General features: G+C 32.5%; 1 protein-coding gene across 1 annotated transcript in view; it reads right to left on the reverse strand.

The window, feature by feature from the left end:
* Positions 1-201: 201 nt before the first annotated feature.
* Positions 202-23,463, reverse strand: part of LOC129741860 (uncharacterized) — a 42,205-nt gene continuing 18,943 nt past the window's right edge. Inside the window, exon 5 of the mRNA XM_055733669.1 lies at positions 202-383. Within this exon, the coding sequence (XP_055589644.1) occupies positions 202-383 (182 nt within the window). The remainder of the gene's footprint in view (positions 384-23,463) is intronic.

The following is a 23,463-nucleotide window of genomic DNA, read 5'->3' on the forward strand; positions in this document are numbered from 1 at the left end:
GGCCTAAAGTACATATTGCCGTCGAAAGGGGTAAGGAGAAGAGAAGATATGCAGAGGGAGAAAACGAAAAAAAAACTGCGACAGTTTGGCACTTTCCGAAACACCCCAAAAAAACCTAGGGAGACGATCAAATGTGTAACATCAGAAATTCGACTTGGCAAGTGGCAATTTTCTTGCTGCAACATCAGTGAGTATCAACGACTAAAGTTGTCTGCTTTCGTTTTCGTCGAAGAAAACGATGGGATTTTCTTTCTCGGCTCCAAATTGGCCCGGTTCGAAAGTGATTTTTGGCTGGGAGTTTTTGGCGGAAAGTTGGGAACAACGAACACCGGCCGAGGTTAAGAGATGAATCCAATTGATCGCGTCACCACCATCGGCCGGGTCTTATGGGAAATGATGAATGGATGTTGTCGTTTGGTTTTTTTTTTGGTTGCTCTTTCGCTTTTTTTTATGACAGCAGCTAAGAGGGGAAACGTTTTCCAGGTCGGAAATTTTCTAGTGAAAGTAAGTAGGATTAAATAAGGTGAAGCATGTATTTTGTTTGGAGCTACCAAGTCAATTTTTTTCTATGTACAAGTTTTATCTGTTCAAAAGAATATGTGAAAAGGAAGAAAAGTATATTAGGAAGCGAGAATCTAAAGATAAATTTCTGCGATTTTTTTCATACATACTGCAGATTGAAAACAGAACCAAATCGAATACTTATCAAAATCAATAAAGACCAATTTGAAAAACCTCACTTAAGCAAAGTCGACGTTCATCCACGTTCAAAAGTGTTTATTTTTACGGTCGCCATGGAACGAAAAAGTTACCATACACAAACATTTTTTTTTTATTTTACTGTCTAATTTTTATTTCATGATAAAAAATTAAACCTTAAAAAATAGCTACTATTTTCCATTTTATTCGAAATTTACTTTTGCATGTAGTTTAGAAAATGTCGAATTCATTTAAATTTTGTTTGTTTTCAGGAATGTACATTTATAACTTCATTGAAACACAGCTTTCAGACGCTGACCTCTATCTGATCAACAAATAGGATGATACAGCAAAAAACAACTCAGTTAGATTACTTAAGGCAATTCTGAATAACTCATGGAACTTTCTATGAAAGAAGAGAAAATTACAGAAAATGAAAACATACTATTGAATGTAGAACTAAACAAATCTTTGTCATGGAAAGTTTTGACACAGAATACCTTTAGGGGAGAATGAGGATACTTGATCCCTGGGGATACTTGATTCCTTAGCTATATCTCGAAACTGGAATGTCTTACAAAGATCAAATGTTCTAGAAAAATGTGCCAAAATGAGTAAAATAACAATGCTTGTAGTTTAAAAATTTTTAACAAAATAATTGTTTGAGTAATTGAACTTTGTTTGAAAAATTTCACAAAATGTAACTTGAAGATCTTTTTTTATCACTTTAAAATGTTCGTTACATGGGAAAATTTTGAAAAAAATATTTGTTCCAATGTATCAATCGTTCGAGCGTAAAATGAACTTCATAATGCCATATTTTCAAAGCAATAGAAAACCCTCAACTTTTTTCAGAAAAAATTTTCTAAAATGTTGATTATGGGTATAATTGATCCCCTAAAGTTGGGTACAATTGATCCCCCTTCCAAACGGCAGATTCTTCTTCTGAAAATTGATCATTATGATTGTTGATCACTAGATTACTAATATTTATCCAAATACTAATATTTATCAAACAATTGTCTGAAGAAAAGAGCAAAAATAATTAATTTTTTCTTAGTTATAAAAAATAGCGCCTTTAAGTATGCAATGTTATTAGCGTTGAGACAAAGTTATAGAATTTTCTTCTTATGTCTGCTATAAGTTGTGAAATGAGAACAAACATGACCAAAATAGTCAATTAACATTCCATCTTGGGGTTTTGTTTGATTTTAATACAAGGATTAGGGCTTCCTGAATAAAAGATCATGTCTCCTTCAATAGGGGATCAAGTCTCCCCTAACTTCAGAAAAATCGCAATTTTTTTACTCCCACGAAAATGCTTCTAGTTCATCAAGGGGTTCAAGTATCGTTCTAATTTTTGGAGCATAGAAACTTGAAGTTACAAGCTGTCAGAAAATGTCAAAGACGGCGAAATGCTAAATTTTTCCAAAAAGATATGGTGAAAATAAGAAAAGGGGATCAAGTATCCCCACTCTCCCCTACATATTTTAGAGAAAAATCTTCTCGTCTATTTTTTGTGAAATAGCCATTTGCATCGGGAGATGAAGAGCACATGAAGAATTTGATATTTTTCAGCTTTATTCTAAATGAATAATTTTTAACTTTCTCTCCTCAACTCAAAACTGTATTCTTTCTTCGAAATTTGGTTCGTCTTCGGCGGATTTCGGACTTACATATATCATTCTAGTTCAAAAATATTTCTTTTTTCTACACTACACAGCTTCTAAAAAAAACAGCTGGAAATCAACTATTCGACCAGAATTCACATGTCGAATCGTTGAAGAAGTAGTAGAGGATCCAATAGTGAGCTAAAATTCGTATAAATGTGAAGGTGATTGATTGCATGAAGTGAGAGGAATGTAAGAGGTTATTTCAAGCATAGTCCGTAAATATGAATAGAAAAAGTGATTAAAAAGTCAATTTTTGTAGACTGGTTTGCCTAGCTGTCTTACAAATAGGCATCACTTCATTTCTGCAAAGAAAAGAAGCAGCTCACCGAAAAAAAATAAACAAAAGACGGTGGTTAAATCGTGCGCAAAATATTTGGATTGTTTGTGGGGAGAAATTTTGAAAAATATCGTAATAGACAGCAAAACGAACTCTTGAGCGGTCACCTGGCAGGATTCCAATCAGATTTTTTTTCGTTGACAAGACTCGCCGGTATTTCCCGGAGATAAACAAGGAATAAAAAATTGAAATATTTAATGTATTTGGAGAGGCTAACGATCTGTGTGTGGAAACTGTAAATTACTCAGTTTTTCATAAGGATTGAAACGATGATGGCTAAAAAAAATGAATATCTTCAAATGCGATCGACTTTTTTTCTGAAAAGCACTTCAATAGGTCCTTCCAAATTTGTACTCTGTTTAAGTTGGGTCTGGAATCGTGCCTTTACGCAAAACGGTGGTGGAGTAATAAAAAGTCAAATATGTTGTTTTTGTGCCAAAGAAAGACTATCGGCTAAATTTGCTATAACTTTGACTAAATTCAAAATTTTTAGTTATTTTGAAGGTCAAGCTTCACGGAACAGAAAATGTAGTCCAAAATAACCTTGATTTGAAAAAAGTCTGATTCATTGAATGAATTATAGATGGCGCACGTGTTGCCCAAAAATTAAAGTAGAAAAATTTCTTCATCGAACGCTATCTCAAAAACCTCGTGACAGATCATTACAAAAAAATGCACATGAAAACATTACATTATAAGGTAAATTCGGTAAAAAATTTATTAATTTACATCCGTGTATTCAAAAGTAATTCACCAAACAAAGTGTAGCATATATTTCGAATACAATTCTTATAATACAAAAATTTAGAAAATATATTTTTTAAATAGCTGATCAACTTTCCCCAGATCGCAAGCAATTATAACTTTTGCGGACAAAATTAAAGGATTTTTTTGTTTACTTTTCACCATTCTGTCAATTACGAGAATTTGAAAGAATTTGTAAAAAAAATTTAGGCAAAATCAAATCGTTTTGTAGTCTTCCACAAATTTGCTTTCAAGCTTTCTTTAGTATTGTCAGAAATGCTCGTAATGATATCTTTTCAAATTTCCAAAAAAAAAAAATGTTATCTTATTTTAATCGCCGCTGGGATATATTCTTATTTTTAATTTTTGGCATTTCGGCGAGTTGTGAAAATTCAAGGTAGAATATTTAGAAAGAACATGAAAGTATTATAGGTGGAAAGATCAAAGCTAGAGCGCTTTGGGTAGAAGAAATTGAATAGTTGGTGAAAATGTGAGCAGGGCTTTTGTTGTGTGAACAGCTTTTTAACTACTTGCGTGATTCTTTGCCGCGCGCCGTTTCAATGTTGATAGGAAGCGATGAAGAAACCCATCGCATTCCTACCCACATTGAAACACGGACGGGTCGAACACATGTGAGATTGTGTCCGACCGGGCAAAAAATCACCCAAGCAGCGCTCACATGTGCTGTTCTATTGCTAAGCCAATTCTATCGATGCGTGCTACTTTTTTAGGTACATCGGATGGTTGCTACTTTTGTTTTCGCATATTATCCATCCGATGCCTTACTTTTTTGCCAAATGCATCGTGGTGAATTGTGTTGTAATTTTTGTTATCCCATTTCCCCCCTTCTTTAGCCAAGTGATTCTGTTATCTTATTTTAATCGCCGCTGGGATATATTCTTATTTTTAATTTTTGGCATTTCGGCGAGTTGTGAAAATTCAAGGTAGAATATTTAGAAAGAACATGAAAGTATTATAGGTGGAAAGATCAAAGCTAGAGCGCTTTGGGTAGAAGAAATTGAATAGTTGGTGAAAATGTGAGCAGGGCTTTTGTTGTGTGAACAGCTTTTTAACTACTTGCGTGATTCTTTGCCGCGCGCCGTTTCAATGTTGATAGGAAGCGATGAAGAAACCCATCGCATTCCTACCCACATTGAAACACGGACGGGTCGAACACATGTGAGATTGTGTCCGACCGGGCAAAAAATCACCCAAGCAGCGCTCACATGTGCTGTTCTATTGCTAAGCCAATTCTATCGATGCGTGCTACTTTTTTAGGTACATCGGATGGTTGCTACTTTTGTTTTCGCATATTATCCATCCGATGCCTTACTTTTTTGCCAAATGCAACCATCCGATGTACCTAAAAAAGTAGCACGCATCGATAGAATTGGCTTAGCAATAGAACAGCACATGTGAGCGCTGCTTGGGTGATTTTTTGCCCGGTCGGACACAATCTCACATGTGTTCGACCCGTCCGTGTTTCAATGTGGGTAGGAATGCGATGGGTTTCTTCATCGCTTCCTATCAACATTGAAACGGCGCGCGGCAAAGAATCACGCAAGTAGTTAAAAAGCTGTTCACACAACAAAAGCCCTGCTCACATTTTCACCAACTATTCAATTTCTTCTACCCAAAGCGCTCTAGCTTTGATCTTTCCACCTATAATACTTTCATGTTCTTTCTAAATATTCTACCTTGAATTTTCACAACTCGCCGAAATGCCAAAAATTAAAAATAAGAATATATCCCAGCGGCGATTAAAATAAGATAACAGAATCACTTGGCTAAAGAAGGGGGGAAATGGGATAACAAAAATTACAACACAATTCACCACGATGCATTTGGCAAAAAAGTAAGGCATCGGATGGATAATATGCGAAAACAAAAGTAGCAACCATCCGATGTACCTAAAAAAGTAGCACGCATCGATAGAATTGGCTTAGCAATAGAACAGCACATGTGAGCGCTGCTTGGGTGATTTTTTGCCCGGTCGGACACAATCTCACATGTGTTCGACCCGTCCGTGTTTCAATGTGGGTAGGAATGCGATGGGTTTCTTCATCGCTTCCTATCAACATTGAAACGGCGCGCGGCAAAGAATCACGCAAGTAGTTAAAAAGCTGTTCACACAACAAAAGCCCTGCTCACATTTTCACCAACTATTCAATTTCTTCTACCCAAAGCGCTCTAGCTTTGATCTTTCCACCTATAATACTTTCATGTTCTTTCTAAATATTCTACCTTGAATTTTCACAACTCGCCGAAATGCCAAAAATTAAAAATAAGAATATATCCCAGCGGCGATTAAAATAAGATAACAGAATCACTTGGCTAAAGAAGGGGGGAAATGGGATAACAAAAATTACAACACAATTCACCACGATGCATTTGGCAAAAAAGTAAGGCATCGGATGGATAATATGCGAAAACAAAAGTAGCAACCATCCGATGTACCTAAAAAAGTAGCACGCATCGATAGAATTGGCTTAGCAATAGAACAGCACATGTGAGCGCTGCTTGGGTGATTTTTTGCCCGGTCGGACACAATCTCACATGTGTTCGACCCGTCCGTGTTTCAATGTGGGTAGGAATGCGATGGGTTTCTTCATCGCTTCCTATCAACATTGAAACGGCGCGCGGCAAAGAATCACGCAAGTAGTTAAAAAGCTGTTCACACAACAAAAGCCCTGCTCACATTTTCACCAACTATTCAATTTCTTCTACCCAAAGCGCTCTAGCTTTGATCTTTCCACCTATAATACTTTCATGTTCTTTCTAAATATTCTACCTTGAATTTTCACAACTCGCCGAAATGCCAAAAATTAAAAATAAGAAAAAAAAAAAATAGAATTTAGGAGATGATAAACAAACTCAGAATCAGTTGTTGTCTTTCATGTAGGTTTTTGGGTTCATTAGTTATTAATGATTGTTTTCACTCAAATATGATTCATTTTGAAACTTATAATCGCCATACTACCAATACTAGAGGGGATAGTCAATTCGGACAAAAGATTCGAATTTAGGACGGAAAAGTTTTCCAAATCAGTCAGTCAGGCTGTTCTTTGAAGTTGGCTTTTAATTCGTACAAAAAGGTTTTAAAATGGTCAACATTTTTATTATATTTTTTTTATAATGTATAATGTAAAAACTAATTCGTTTTCTTCTTCATATATTGTTATAATTTTCAAACGAATTTGCTAAATTTTCTTGATCTACTAATTAGTTTTATAGATTTTTTAAATATATGGTTGTTTTTGTATTTCAATTTTGAATCTTTGTGTTCTAAAACCTTAGAAGCATTTAAAACATTGTACCTTTTGTAATTTCTAGGATCCGATGTTTCAATTGAAGGCGATAAAATGTTCAGTGCTTGATATTTTTAGACCGTAAATCCTGATATTGGAAATTTATCTACATTTTAAATATTTGGATTTTTTTCAAATCTAATCTTTTTTTTTAAATCGATCATGATTTTTCAATGAATTTAAGAAAAGTTAGAAAATGTGATAAGAAGTACTAACTTCAATATTTTTACACAAAACTTGAAATATCTTATTTTGATTTTTATCAGTTTCTTATTGATTTAAAAAAAATCTAATTTCTCAACCTACAATTTTTCAAATGAAGCTTTCAATGATGAATTGAACGTTTATAAAATACGTTATGTTATGTAATTGTGAACATCAAAAATATTTCTTTTTTGAATTTTATTTTCACAAGTGGAAGAATCTGAAAATAATTTTATGTCTGACTTTGATCACTTGAACTTTCGAAACAAAATTAAATATTTTCTTCATTTATCAGATCAAATTTAATCATAAACCACGTGTTTCAAACAAATTCTCTTGAAATATTAATTTTTTTCCTAGTCGATTCTTCACTTTTCATATCATGATTAAATATATTTGTTTCATATTCAAGATATTACTGCGGAATTTTTTCAATGAATTAAATTTAAAATGAAGAAAATTGATGTAAATTGAGATGATTACCAATTAACAATAAATATCATTTTGCTAAAATGGTTCAGCATTATGGTTAATTTCCTATCGGACCTGAAATTTATTTTAGAATTTGGATTTCATTTCTTTTTAAATCTGGTTTTATTTTTCATGTAGGTACATAGGTAAACATTCTATTTCGGTGCACTTGTTCTCATGTCGTAACCTTGAATTTATTTCTATTCAATTTTCAATTCTTATAAAAAAATTTGTTGTTTCAAAACCTAAAATTTCAAATTTGTAAACTAGACTGCCTAAGAATTATTTTCAAGTAAATTTCTTATTCAGAATAAGGTACCACTTTATGTATAATTTATTGATGACTTTGTGTAAAATGTCATCAACACATTGGAGCCAAAAATGCCATCATTGGAATTTTCTAATAAATTTTACAATAAAAGATTTAAAATGGTAAGCGTTTTGATTTTTTTTTATTGTAAAAAACTTATCTTTTTATCATTATATTTTGTTTTACTTTTCAAACAAAGTTACCGAATTTTTCAGTTTTTGACATTAATATCTGAAATTTTGATTCTGTTTAATTTGAACTCGTGACAGTAATTTTTTTTTCTAGTTTGTGTGATAGTTATAAGTAGGAAAATGGCTCCTAATTTATTGTGCATTTTTATTATTAAATTTATATCGATACCCATATATAAAAAGCAATTTCCGTTTGTTTGTTTGTGCGTTTGTCTTCAATAGGCTTAGTCATCTTAAGACCTACGAAGCTGAAAATTGGCATGGGTGCTCATTAGGACCAGGAATGATGAAAAATGTTTTTAGATTTTCGGATGACCCCTTTTGAAGGGGCTTGTCCATACAACCCAAATGTTGTTTCAGCGATATTGACGTTGTTATACATCGGATTTAGATGAAACTTTGCACATGGGTGTTTTGAAGAATGAGCATTTTACTATAGCTATCAGATTTCGTGTAAGGGGCCGTTAAAAGGGGTCGTCCATATTGACTGTTCACTGTTTTTGTGATATTGACGTTATCATACATTGGACTGAAATGAGAATTGGCTCACGGAAGTTATAAAGGGCCATTAATTGATTCCAAATATCCAATTTTGAGGCAGGGGTCGGCAAAAGGGGTCATCCATATTACCTGTTCAGGTTCACTGTTTTAGTGATATTGACGTTATTATTCACTGGATTGAGATGGAAATTGGAATACGAGAGTTTTAAGGAACGAACAATTGATTCCAATCTTCCGATTTTGAGCCAGGGGTCAGAAAAAGGTGTCGTCCATATTACCTAATCATTATTTTTGCGATATTGACATTATTATATATATTATTATAAAGATGAAAATTGGTACAGGGAAGTTTTCAGGGACGGGTAATCGATTTCTGGTATCAGATTTGATGTAAGATGCTGGCAAAAGGGGTCGTCCAAATTACCTCATCACTGTTTTTGCGATGCTGACGTTATTGTACATTGGATTGCAATGAAAATTCACGCATGTGGTTTGTATTTGAAAGACGGGCAGCCGATTTCAGGTATCAAATTTTGTAAAAGGGGTCGGCCAGAGGGTCGTCCATATTACTTTTTCATTATTTTTTTGCGATATTGACGTTATTATACACCGGATTGAGATGAAAAATTGGCACACGGTAGGTTTTAGAAACGAACAATTGATTCCAATTATACAACTTCGGGATAGGGGTCGCCAAAAGGGGTCGTCCATATTACCTCTTCACTGTTTTCGCGATAATGGAAATTGATACACGGACGGATAATCGATGTAAGGTATCAAATTTGGTATGAGGGGCCGACAAAAGTGGTCGTCCATATTACCTGTTCACTGCTTTTGTGATACTGACGTAATTGTTCGTTGAATTTCAATGAAAATTCACGCTGTGAGTTTTAAAAGACGAGCAGCCTTATTCAGGTGTCAAATTTTGTATAACGAATCGTCCAAAGAGGTCGTTACCTTATCACTGTTTTTGCGATTTTAACAATATTATTTACTAGACGTAGATTAAAATTGGATTAAAGGGCCTGCAGCAGGGGTCGTCCATGTTATGGGTATGGTTTTTAGTTATTGACGATTATGCATCGGATTGGGATTAAAAATTTCCGCATCCAGGATTTTAAGAGATGGGCAATTAACTGAATGTAAAAATTAGCGGGTTTTTTTAAGGCAAGACGAATCGATCCTTATTTTGGAATTATGAGTTAAAAGTTAATGCATAGTATCGATGAGGAAAATTCGGGCACAGTTATGTAATGGGAATGTTGGGTATTCAATTTCGGATACTCATGCAACGCAAAAGCGTAATTCTCATGAACCAGCAATAGTTTTCGTGACAATTTTGTGGAATTTATACGTAGGAATTAAAGAACGGGTTCTGGAAAGAAACAAATAAATTAACAACGTATGGCGTGTGGCGGTTTTCCAACCTTTTAATAAGAATACTCTTACTAAATAGTTATTTTTTATTCAGTGTAAGGAATATTATACTTTGTTTGAAAAACATAATCTTATTTTATCACATTTTTATAGTTGCTTGCGAGACGATGTTCGTACAGGATCAACTAGTTTATTATTATAAATTTGAATTTCGAAACACCGGCTATCGTCGGGTCCTTCGCACGGGCCTGTAGCCAGTTATTTTCATATATATTTTTACCTAGAAATATAACTCAAAAGGGATAACTTTAATATTGAAAATATATTTGACAAAATTTAATAAAACACTTGCCGTAACTCAGTATTTGATCCGGTGGTTTCACAGGTAAAGAATTATGAGTTTCAGTATTTTAAGGCTTTGATTTCTTCTCGGTCCTAAATGTAATACATCTTGGCCTTAAAAAATAAAATTTAAAGTTTTTTCTTAAATAATTATTTGTGAAAATTGAAAAAAAATTCTTGTGTTTTTGTTTGTATATCTCCAAACAAAAAGTTGTTCTAAAACATCCTTTTTGTAATAAGTGTGTTGTATTGAAGAGAGTATCCTCTATAATGAGGCAAATTTTTAAAGATGCCAAACTTTACTTGTTATTGGTCCTAAAATCACACACCGTGAATTCAACTCTCAAAAATTTTATAAGGATTTGAATTGTTCAATCTTAATTGTAGCGGGATGCTTATGATTTTTTATTCTTATCTTCGACATATTCAAATACCAAAATAATTTTTTTTGCCTTTTAATAATTTTTTTTAGTTTATTTTAATAATAAAATTATTTCAAATTATTCTTAATCCCGTAGCTTATGTATCTCATTGTTCTTTTTTCTATCTTTCTCTTTTAGGTAAGCTTCACTTTTTGGTCCAGGGATCATTTAATAAACGCCACCCACCTGAACTACTCTTCTTCCATCTATTTTTGGAAGAGTGATGTGCAAAATCTTCTCCAGGGGTAAGTTTTATCGTAACTTTGCAGCAACCCTCGTAACAACGGGTAGTTTGGTATCAAAATCTGCTCTCCCCGTTGCCACCCACGTTGCTGTCTGTGCCCAGAATAATTCTCTCCCCTAGAAATCTGTTAAGTATCCTCCTAGCCTGGCACGGACCATTACAGAGCAATTAAACTTTTTGCCAGCGCAATTTTCAATCTTCAATCAGGAAAAGTTGTTTGACCACCCACATCCGACGACGACGGGTCATAAAACATGAATTGGCTATAATTGACGGCTTCTTTAAAGTTTTTTTTTACTCTCTGTTCATTGCTAAAGGGACTGAAGTATTCAGAACATTCTGGATGGGAATAGTTTACCGAACTAACTAATGGCAAGGTTGTACATTACAGAAGGATTTACGAGTGAGAATAAAGTTTAAGCTCATAGAATGGAATTTTATTGCTCGTGTGAAAGAGTTTCAATTATGGCAGCAGCATAAATGTGAGTTCATGAAACAAACACCATCCCCGGGGGTAATTGAACTTATTCATTTGTCGTGTTTTCGGGCGCAAGCTGGAAATGAAAGGAAACTTTTCGGTTTGGTGTTTATTATTTTTGGAAACCTACTGGTATATTAATATTGCAGAAGTAACGAATATGGGTGCAGATCTCAGTTTGAGATTCTCAGAATGTGGGAAAAAGGAAGAAGATAAGAAGATTTCAAAAGTTCTTATGAAAATTTGAAACAGATATAAACTTAGATTGACATCTAAAATTTTACAAAAGTGACCAATAATATGGAATAGACTTCTCGATAAATAAATGACAAAAAAAAAACAAAAATGACAAAAATGACAAAAATGACAAAAATGACAAAAATGACAAAAATGACAAAAATGACAAAAATGACAAAAATGACAAAAATGACAAAAATGACAAAAATGACAAAAATGACAAAAATGACAAAAATGACAAAAATGACAAAAATGACAAAAATGACAAAAATGACAAAAATGACAAAAATGACAAAAATGACAAAAATGACAAAAATGACAAAAATGACAAAAATGACAAAAATGACAAAAATGACAAAAATGACAAAAATGACAAAAATGACAAAAATGACAAAAATGACAAAAATGACAAAAATGACAAAAATGACAAAAATGACAAAAATGACAAAAATGACAAAAATGACAAAAATGACAAAAATGACAAAAATGACAAAAATGACAAAAATGACAAAAATGACAAAAATGACAAAAATGACAAAAATGACAAAAATGACAAAAATGACAAAAATGACAAAAATGACAAAAATGACAAAAATGACAAAAATGACAAAAATGACAAAAATGACAAAAATGACAAAAATGACAAAAATGACAAAAATGACAAAAATGACAAAAATGACAAAAATGACAAAAATGACAAAAATGACAAAAATGACAAAAATGACAAAAATGACAAAAATGACAAAAATGACAAAAATGACAAAAATGACAAAAATGACAAAAATGACAAAAATGACAAAAATGACAAAAATGACAAAAATGACAAAAATGACAAAAATGACAAAAATGACAAAAATGACAAAAATGACAAAAATGACAAAAATGACAAAAATGACAAAAATGACAAAAATGACAAAAATGACAAAAATGACAAAAATGACAAAAATGACAAAAATGACAAAAATGACAAAAATGACAAAAATGACAAAAATGACAAAAATGACAAAAATGACAAAAATGACAAAAATGACAAAAATGACAAAAATGACAAAAATGACAAAAATGACAAAAATGACAAAAATGACAAAAATGACAAAAATGACAAAAATGACAAAAATGACAAAAATGACAAAAATGACAAAAATGACAAAAATGACAAAAATGACAAAAATGACAAAAATGACAAAAATGACAAAAATGACAAAAATGACAAAAATGACAAAAATGACAAAAATGACAAAAATGACAAAAATGACAAAAATGACAAAAATGACAAAAATGACAAAAATGACAAAAATGACAAAAATGACAAAAATGACAAAAATGACAAAAATGACAAAAATGACAAAAATGACAAAAATGACAAAAATGACAAAAATGACAAAAATGACAAAAATGACAAAAATGACAAAAATGACAAAAATGACAAAAATGACAAAAATGACAAAAATGACAAAAATGACAAAAATGACAAAAATGACAAAAATGACAAAAATGACAAAAATGACAAAAATGACAAAAATGACAAAAATGACAAAAATGACAAAAATGACAAAAATTACAAAAATTACAAAAATGACAAAAATTACAAAAATTACAAAAATGACAAAAATGACAAAAATGACAAAAATGACAAAAATGACAAAAATGACAAAAATGACAAAAATGACAAAAATGACAAAAATGACAAAAATGACAAAAATGACAAAAATGACAAAAATGACAAAAATGACAAAAATGACAAAAATGACAAAAATGACAAAAATGACAAAAATGACAAAAATGACAAAAATGACAAAAATGACAAAAATGACAAAAATGACAAAAATGACAAAAATGACAAAAATGACAAAAATGACAAAAATGACAAAAATGACAAAAATGACAAAAATGACAAAAATGACAAAAATGACAAAAATGACAAAAATGACAAAAATGACAAAAATGACAAAAATGACAAAAATGACAAAAATGACAAAAATGACAAAAATGACAAAAATGACAAAAAAGACAAAAATGACAAAAATGACAAAAATGACAAAAATGACAAAAATGACAAAAATGACAAAAATGACAAAAATGACAAAAATGACAAAAATGACAAAAATGACAGAAATGACAAAAATGACAAAAATGACAAAAATGACAAAAATGACAAAAATGACAAAAATGACAAAAATGACAAAAATGACAAAAATGACAAAAATGACAAAAATGACAAAAATGACAAAAATGACAAAAATGACAAAAATGACAAAAATGACAAAAATGACAAAAATGACAAAAATGACAAAAATGACAAAAATGACAAAAAAAAAAGACAAAAAAAAAGACAAAAATTACAAAAATTACAAAAATGTCAAAAATGACAAAAATGACAAATGACACAAAAGTGACAAAAAAATTACATAAAAATGACAAAAAAATTACATAAAAATGACATAAAAATTTCATAAAAATTACACAAAAATGACACAAAAATGACACAAAAATGACACAAAAATGACACAAAAATGACACAAAAATGACACAAAAATGACATAAAAATAACACAAAAATGACACAAAAATGACAAAAAAATGGCACATAAATGACACATAAATGGCAGAAAAGTGACACCAAAATGACTCAAAAATGACACAACAAGGGCACGAAAATGACACCAATATGACATGAAAATGACACAAAAATGACACAAAAATGATACAAAAATGACACAAAAATGACACAAAAATGACACAACAATGACACAAAAATTACATAAAAATGGCACAAAATGATTCAAAAATGATTCATGGATGACACAAATATGACAAGAACGAATTATTTTTGCATCCACTTTATTTTGAAGTAACTTATTCGTTATCAGAGTTAGTTAGTTATCTACTTTTAAATCTAGAAAACAGGATGTTCTTCAGATTTGATCTTTTTCTTATACTAGTGACTAGATTTTCCACCAACATATATGACCAATCTGACCCGAAAAGGATGACTTCTTTTCGGTTTCGCAACATGAATTTCAATTGCTTTCGAAAAAATTTGTAGTCCCACAAAGGCTCTCTCTCGAGACCAGCAAGCTACATCAGTCTTCAGCAGAAATGCCAAGAAGTAGCTTCGAGCAGCATAAATCGCATAACGTTGCATAGAAGAAAAAAAAATCGAAACAAGCACAACAATACAAGAAATGGTTCTTTGCAACACCGAGAAGGAACACACCATTCATTCATTGCACTCCTTTCTTCATCCATTGCGATGTGCATTTGGTAAAGTGTTTTTCCCATTCTTCTGACAGTCAACTGGCAAAATGTTTATGCTTGGGTGGAGTGTTTGTGTGCTGGCCCCCTCTTTTTGGTTGGAATATGCTGCATCCATCGTACTTAGCGCGGAAGAGGGTAACATTTTTCTTCCGTCCGCCTCAGAAAATGCACAAACTAGTGACACTTGCCGGCAATGCGAGACACAATAGATTATTGCTGAAGGCAGATACTACTGCTATCATTTCTTACGGTTGACGCGTAGAACTTTGCGCTTTTCCCGAGTCTTTTATTCTGTAAATCTGTGTCACGGTGCATGGTAGCGATCTGCGTGTTACTGTAGTGAGCGACACAGCTAATGCGAACAACCTTGAATCAGTTTTCATACGAGTAACCAAACAACAGTTCTGAAGATATTACTACTTTCCAAATTGTAGTTTATAACTTACAAAAAAACGTACAGTATGACCCATAAAAAATGCGAAAATTTTTAGAAGTCACTTTTTGCTTGTTTTTGACGGTTCACCTAATCTTTCATATCTCTTTTATTTATCTTTCTTATCTCTCTTATTTTACTTATCTTTCTTATCTCTCTTATTTTACTTATCTCTCTTATCTCTCTTATCTCTCGTATCTCTCTTATCTCTCTTATCTCTCTTATCTCTCTTATCTCTCTTATCTCTCTTATCTCTCTTATCTCTCTTATCTCTCTTATCTCTCTTATCTCTCTTATCTCTCTTATCTCTCTTATCTCTCTTATCTCTCTTATCTCTCTTATCTTTTTCGTCTGTTTCATCTCTTTTTTATTTCTCATTTTAAACATGAAATCGCTTTAGAAATGATAGCCCAAGTCGTATTGTGAATCGCAATTCCTACCAAACTAGAAAACAATCGTAAAAATGGTTACTTGAAGTCGGAATTAATCGGATACGATAAAAATTCCGCCATGTTTACAGATTCTGAAGACGCGAACTTCAACTGAGAAAACAGCCTTGTGTTCTCTCTGCGACCACCAGTGCAACAAAATTGAAAAAAACGGATGGTGTTTTAGAAAGAATTGACCAATGAGAGAAATTCAAATATTGTTGATGGCAACGGTTAGCATGTGTTGAGAGCAAAAACTTGTACTGTACGAATAAGGTGTCGAATATCGTTAAATATACATAATTCTTATCGCTTTAGCCAAAACTGAAAAATATGCATGCATATTGCCTCCGCTTTGGTAGGTGAATACTGTTTTTGTGAGTTAAATACGATCATTTTATGAAGTAATAAAACGTATAAGAAAGTTGTTGAGAAATATACCTACAAAAATGTTTGCTGGGTCATCTCTCACACCTCTCATTCTTTATCTCTCATAGTTTTCATTACTCTCATTTTTTTCTTCTATCTTCTTTCTCCTCGTGGCCGCAGGAACGGGGGGGATTTGGGGGTTTACCACCCCCTCCCCCCATCAAAGTTCAGAAATTGAATAATTATTCAAAATTCAGATTAAGCTTGTAAATGAGTTCAAGCTCAAAATATCAAGATAACTGTTTCGATGAGGAGTTCAAATCACAAGGGATTGCAGGCTTATAACATTGATTGTAAATTCAATTTCCAAATTTTAAATTTTCATCCAAAGTTAGTTTCTATATACAATTCAGCTAAAAATAACAACTAAATGTAGAATTTCAGTTCATTTTCCAATTATGAAATTGATTTTTAATGCAAAATATTTGCAGATAAAAAACAAAAAATTGCACGATATTACATTTTTTTTTGGGTGTATTGTTTAACATTCTTAACATTGCAGTTTTTTAAAGAGACACATTTTGAACTATAATATTAAATATTATTCAGGTTTGTTAAAAATCCCAATTTGACCGCAAAATTTTAATCTTTTACATTTACTTTTGAAAGTTTGATTAATTTCGATCGAAAATTAAAATCGTTGAATTGTCTCAAGAGTGTGGTTGGTTGAGCTTATTTGATTCAAACATAGGTTTTTTAATTGAAGACATTAAAAAAACTTATTTGATACTAAAAAAAATCCAAATCTACCAACATTTTGCGTAAGCTCAAAGGTTTGATCATCGATGAAAGTTTTTTATTTTGTTACTAAAGACTTTATTATACAAGTTAAGCTTACAATTTTGAAGATTTAAGGACATTTTTTAATAAGTTACTATTCAATTTGAAAAATTATTAATGGAATTCAACTTAAACTGTGTAATCAAATAGCACTAAAATAATTCTTTTCAGATTTTGTTTATTCATGAAGTGTTTGAGAAAAATACCACGGTGTGCCAAAATATTTTATTAAAAATAAAAAATGACCACCAAAACGGCAGTTGACATTCGAAAGATATAGTATTCAGGCATCTATCCTGAAAATTTTGAAATATTTCATCGGGCTTTTTTGAAATTAGAGCGATTTTAAATTTTATGTCAATTTGCATTAGATTTCCAATGGGGTTTTTCGACCTTATGTTCTATGACCATGGATTTTTCTGACTACACATATTTTATGACAATCACCAAGTTCAATGACTTTATAGAAAATTTCATGCCCGACAACTTTGTGGAAGACCGGAAAAAGATTTGAGTTGATCCTGAAAAGTTATTGGCAATTTTCTAAAACTTTATTAGACTGATTGAAATTTTTCCATGTTTTTTGAGTTTTTTTTTAAATTCCACTTCACTAAAAAGCAAATATCTTTCCAGGCGTGGTTTGAATCGGTTTTGGGTCTTAAACTATTGTTTCGTGCTTAAAATGTGCTTAGTCCAACAAGGTAAATAGCGTAATATTGGCTTTAAAGTAGTTATTTTTGATTACCTTCTTGGATTCAACAATAAAAATAAATGATATTTTTTATTTAAAATTAAAAATCAACACAGATGACTACTGTTATAGTCCTTTAAAGCGTTTAACAGATGATCATAGTAAAACTTCGATGTATCGGGGGTTTGATATCGTTTCCACGTTTCTGAAAAATCATGATGAACACTCTCCGAGGCTTGCTCTCCGAATACACCCAGCGATTTTCCGGTGTATTCGCAAAAATCTTTTACATGGAATCGTAGAATGTGGAATTTGGAAGAGTTTGGCACTTAAAGATTCTCCCACACTGTAGAAAACTCATTAATGAGTGATGTGTACTCGGAATCTAAGTTTTCCTTAAAGCATGACTTGTAAATCTCCTGGCACAGCTTCAGTGCCTGCGATATCGTTAATTTTACAGTTTTAAGTATTTTTTTTATTTATCTATTTTACTTACCTTTAAATGTTCTTGCACGTCAAAATGACCTTCAAACACATCTGAGGAATCCATTAGATTATGCCAACCAAACGTTTGTTGGAGATGCCTCAATCCTGCCTTTGCAGTCCACAATTCTGCTATCTCTGGATTCGTTGCTGCAACTGACTTTTAAATCTCCTGCAACATATCCATTGATGTCTTGCAACTGTAACGCGTTCCAAATTGGAGCAACATTCATCCAGTTTTGGGACAAGAGCAAGAATCAAAAGCCTAATAGTTGATTAAATAATTTGACGTTATTATACTATAAGCCTAATGTTCATAACTATTTCTAAAATACCGCCATCCTTGAAACGTTCAGCTTTGGAGTGCTGTACAAGTGAAATCCCCGACAAAGTAATTTTAAAAGAACCACCTCCACCGTCCATTCCCAATTAAAAAATTAGTTCTTCATCAGTCATATTTCGCGAGTCTCGAATCTTTTGAATAATTCCTTTTACATCGACGCAGTATACTACAGGTGCTTCTTTGACGCTTTCGTTTCCTCCCATATCACCCAACTTCTTGATTTCGAAGAAATCCTTTAATTGCCGGTTATATGAGCCTAACTTTTCTTAAAGAAGAGGCTCAAAATTTATACCCATTTTACGGAAATTTCGTGTAATACTAAGGGTTTTGTTCACGCTTAAGTTGTTGTCAACTTTTATTTCGAACACATTCTGGGCAGATACAGGAGCAGTTGGTTTCAAAGAGCTGTGAGCTCGTATGATGACTATTACCCATAGATTTACTATGACATACACATTTATGCTGAAAATTCTATCCCAAACAACTTTATCGAAGACCCAAAACTGATTCAAACTACGTCTGGAAAGATATTCGCTTTTAAGATAAGCGGAATTGAAACAAAAACTCAAGAAACATGGACAAATTTCAATCAGTCTAAAAAAGTTTAGACAATTGCCAATAACTTTTCAGGATCAATTCAAATCTTTTTCCTGTCTTCCACAAAGTTGTCGGGCATGAAATTTTCTATAAAGTCATTGAACTGGGTGATTGTCATAAAATATGTATAGTCAGAAAAATCCATGGTCATAGAACATAAGGTCGAAAAACCCCATTGGAAATCTAATGCAAATTGACATAAAATTTAAAATCGCTCTAATTTCAAAAAAGCCTGATGAAACATTTCCAAATTTTCAGGATAGATGCCTGAATACTATATCTTTCGAATGTCGACTGCCGTTTTGGTGGTCATTTTTTATTTTTAATAACGTATTTTGGCACACCGTGTACCATTAAAAATCAGTCATAACTCCTCCCCTTCTCCCGATCCTCAATGAGACTTCTTCCGACGGACCTATTCCCAGTTCGCGCGTTCTCTCAGAAATCTACAGAACATGCAAAAAATTGAGAGTTGAGTCACCGAACTTAGATGAAAACGGTAAATTTCGGCGACAAGAAAGTAAATATTCTCATTCGGTTTGTCCTGCCGTATGCGTGCATGCGAAATCAGTTTGAATCGTACACTCGTACGGTGTGCACGCATTTTATTCCCGTGTTTTTTTATTTGTGTGCTTTCAATCGTAGCAGTCGAATTCTCAGGCAGGCAAATACGCGTTTCTCTGGAGGGCGTGTCTTAGATTATGGCAGATTTTTCTCAGATTATGGCACTCACCCAAGGCTCATGTATGGTGTGTTCATCTCTGCCGATTAGATGATGCAAAATCGCCAGAGAGATCGTTACGATCCCTCTGTCGATTTGAGTTACCTCTCAGCCAATTCATGTTTACTGGGTTTAGACATTTAGACATTTATTTTACACACAAGAAGAGATGCCAATGTGCCTGATTTTTCAGGATTTGACTGATTTTTAGAGGCTCAGCCTGACAACCTGATAAGCCATTGATTTTGCCTGATTTTTAAAAATATGCCTGATTTTACCTGATTTTTACGAATGTGGTGAAAAATGGGTAGTAAGGAGCTAGATTGGATACCATTGCTGAAGTTGAAAAGTGAAAATGTGGCTGAATTCAAAGGAATTGAAAGATTCCCTTTAATTCTTATTTAAAGAAGAGAATCTTTCGATTGCTTTGACTCAGTAGAATTATTCAACCAAGTAGGCTCACAACACATATTACAGTGAAAATGGTTGAGCGATGACCGAAAAAAAGGTCATCACTCTGAGCGAAATTTCCGTTCCTTTAACATAGTCTGATTTTACCTGATATTTATTTCACCAGTTCCCTGATTTTTGAAAAAAAAATGTTGGCAACCCTGCTCACAAGAATACATAAATGACTGACTTTGTTTTGCCGAGTGTTGCCAAAATAACAAACGTTGCCATAGACGCTTATTTAATTATATTTATCTTCAGTGTTGCCGAATATAGCTATTATTTTATTTTGTTATATTTTTAATTAAATTTGATTTATATTCTGCAAATCTTTGATCTCATCCCCACATCCCTTTTCACCTCTGTTTTCAATTAAAACATTTTACGCATCGACTTTCGTTTTTTTTTTCTCTAAAAATAAATTTATTTACTAAATATTCTTAATTTATGTTCCATATTCCACATCTTTATTCTCCTTCCTACAAATTTCATTCAATTTCTGCATATCCTTCACCTCATCTCTGCATTCTTTCTCAACTCTATTCTCAAAAAAATCTTATTTACAGACTTTTGTTTTTCTAAAATACATCTCATATAAATAACTACAACTACAATAACTACTTACAAATCATCTCAATTCTACATTCCATTCTCTGCAAAAGCAAGATAAGTGCAATGCATTTTTAATGGTTTCAGATTTCATTTTTTCAACGTTTTTTACCCTGTTTCTTTTCGTTTTATAATTACTACAGGAACTGTTATGTTACAGTATTTTCGTATTCGGTAAGCCAACTCTGTCATTTTCTACCAGAAGGCCAAATCTAAACAGACAATCAGCAATAGCTGCCTTACAAATCTGTACTTCCGTAGCCAATTCCGTTTTTCTACACCGGAACGACAGATCGATGCAAACTATCAGCAGCAGCAGCTTTGAAAATCTGCGCTTCCAAATTCTTTCCGTCTTTTTCCACCGGAAGGCCAAATCAAAACAATCAGCAGCAGCAGCCTTTAATATCTGCGCTGTTTGTGCTTATTCTACCAACCACGCCATAGTCGTGATTTTACTAATCTTAATTGAGAGATTCACTTAGACACGTCTGTCACTAACAAGAATAGATCAATAGGTGGTATGAATAAGAAAATAGCAATTATTTCGATAGCTTTTACTTAGCTCGAACTAAAGAATGGCAAAACTTGAAAGCACTTGTTCAACTAGATATCAAAAAGCTGAGTATAACATTTACTTTCAAACAGCTCCGTAATAAAAAGATGCATGCCATTTGAAGTATTTGACTCATAAAACTGCTCGAAAATAGCAAAAGCAATTACTAGAGTTTTTTTTTTTTAAATCAGCCAACGACTGACTTTGTTTTGTTTATTTTGCCTAGTGTTGCCAAAATAATAAACGTTTCCATAGACATTTATTCTATTCTATTTATCTTCAGTGCTGCCGAATACAACTATTATTTTATTTTGTTATATTTTTATTTAAATTTCATTTATATTCTTCATATCTTTAATCTTATCCCTACACCTATCGCTCTTCTTTTACCATTTTTATCATCTTATTCCTCTTTACTCCATTTTTCTTTCTTTTTCCTCCCTCTTGTTTCGCTGTTTTTTTTTTTTGTAATCATTATTAGCTTCGTTCAACGGTTGGTAAAAATCGGTTTCAACTGGTTTCTGTCAACTGGTAAATGTTCAACGAGCCAATGTTTTGGTCGAAACAAGTCAGGTCGTTGTTCATTGGAGCAAGTTGAAACTAGTCGAAACCAATCCAGCTCGGCAGCAGGATTCTTTTCGACCTAGTAGAAATCGGTCGAAGTCAATTGGAAAGAGACAGGTGATCAACTGTCGATCCATTTCTACTTGTTTCGACCCGTTTCGACCTAACTCCATTGAACAGACTTATTGTATCACGCCCCTATTCCTCCTCTTTTTTTTCGCAATTTCTATTTTCTTTTTTTAGATCTTTTTTCTGACTCATGCTTTTAATTTCATTTTACTCTATAACTGTACCAAAATTTTCATCACATCTTTACCATCTTCAAGATCTGCTTAATATTTTTGTTTGCCAATATGTTGCCAATTTTTCTCTTTTCATCCTTCTCTCTCTTTCTCTCAAACATTCACTTCTAATGCCGTATTTGTTTTTATCTGATGACCAACCGGTTGTGCACCAAATGCTGTCATCTTCATACAAAAAAAAAACGCTATGACAGCACTTGGTGCACAACCGGTGGACTACCAGGGTGAAAACAAATAGGACATAAGTATATGTATGTAAGTATATGTTTTTCTCAATTGACATATAAGCTATTTTGGTTGATGTTTCTCGGTGATTCAAAAGCATGCATTAACAAATAAAGCTAGAAACAGCTGTGATCAAAGCTTGTGACAATAGATAGATAGTCTTATTCTATGTTCTTGTTTTTTTATGTTTTCATTTGACTTTCTGTTTCTTTTTACTTATTTTTTCTCTTTTTTGTTTTATTTTATATTTCAACTCAGTTTATTTTCTTTTTTTTGTCTTTACGATTTTATCGGGTTTGTTTGAATGTGTCTTTTATGTTTTTTTTCTAAATTATTCCGTTTTTTCTCCTTTGTTTTTCTTATTAATAACTACTTTTGTTTTATTCCTTTTTAATCGTTGCCTTTGCTTTCCGTTATATTTTTTTTTGACTTCCATAAAATTTATTTTTATTCTGGCTTTCTTCATTAAATGATTTTTCTTTTTCTCTCATTATCTATTTAATAATTAACAGTATTTTATTTTATTATCTCAGTACTTCAACTTATCTATTCCTTCTTCAATAACTTTTGTTGTTTTTTCTCCCTTTTTTTAATTTCAAAATTTTTTCAACTCAACTTTGATCAAAATTTGCATTCCTGATTTTAAACAGTGTTGCACGATAAAAAGATCAAACAAACCTGCTCCGTAAGATTCTCAAATTTCACAAAATTGGAATATCATGATCCCACAGGAAAGAACAACTCTCCGAAAAAGTAACATTCCATCCGGTCCGTCGGCGGCCGGTGGTGTTGGAAGTGATTGGCAAAAGCAAGTTCAAAAGTCATTTTTAATTAAAACCGTTTCCGGAAAGTGAGATGAACCGTTCATTTTCGGCTTCAGGCTGGAAAGCGAAAATAAACCGACGACGGTAGCGGTGAGCTCCTGTGACTTCCGGTTTGAAGTTTTGGGCTTCGTTCTTGTTCATTATTTTATTCTACCAGCTGTGATTGGGGAGATTCACGTTGCAAAAATAATTAAAAGATAGAAAAACAATCATGAAAATGTGCCACATCGATAAGC

Source organism: Uranotaenia lowii, chromosome 2, assembly GCF_029784155.1.
Source record: "Uranotaenia lowii strain MFRU-FL chromosome 2, ASM2978415v1, whole genome shotgun sequence".
In the NCBI taxonomy this organism is placed as follows: domain Eukaryota; kingdom Metazoa; phylum Arthropoda; class Insecta; order Diptera; family Culicidae; genus Uranotaenia; species Uranotaenia lowii.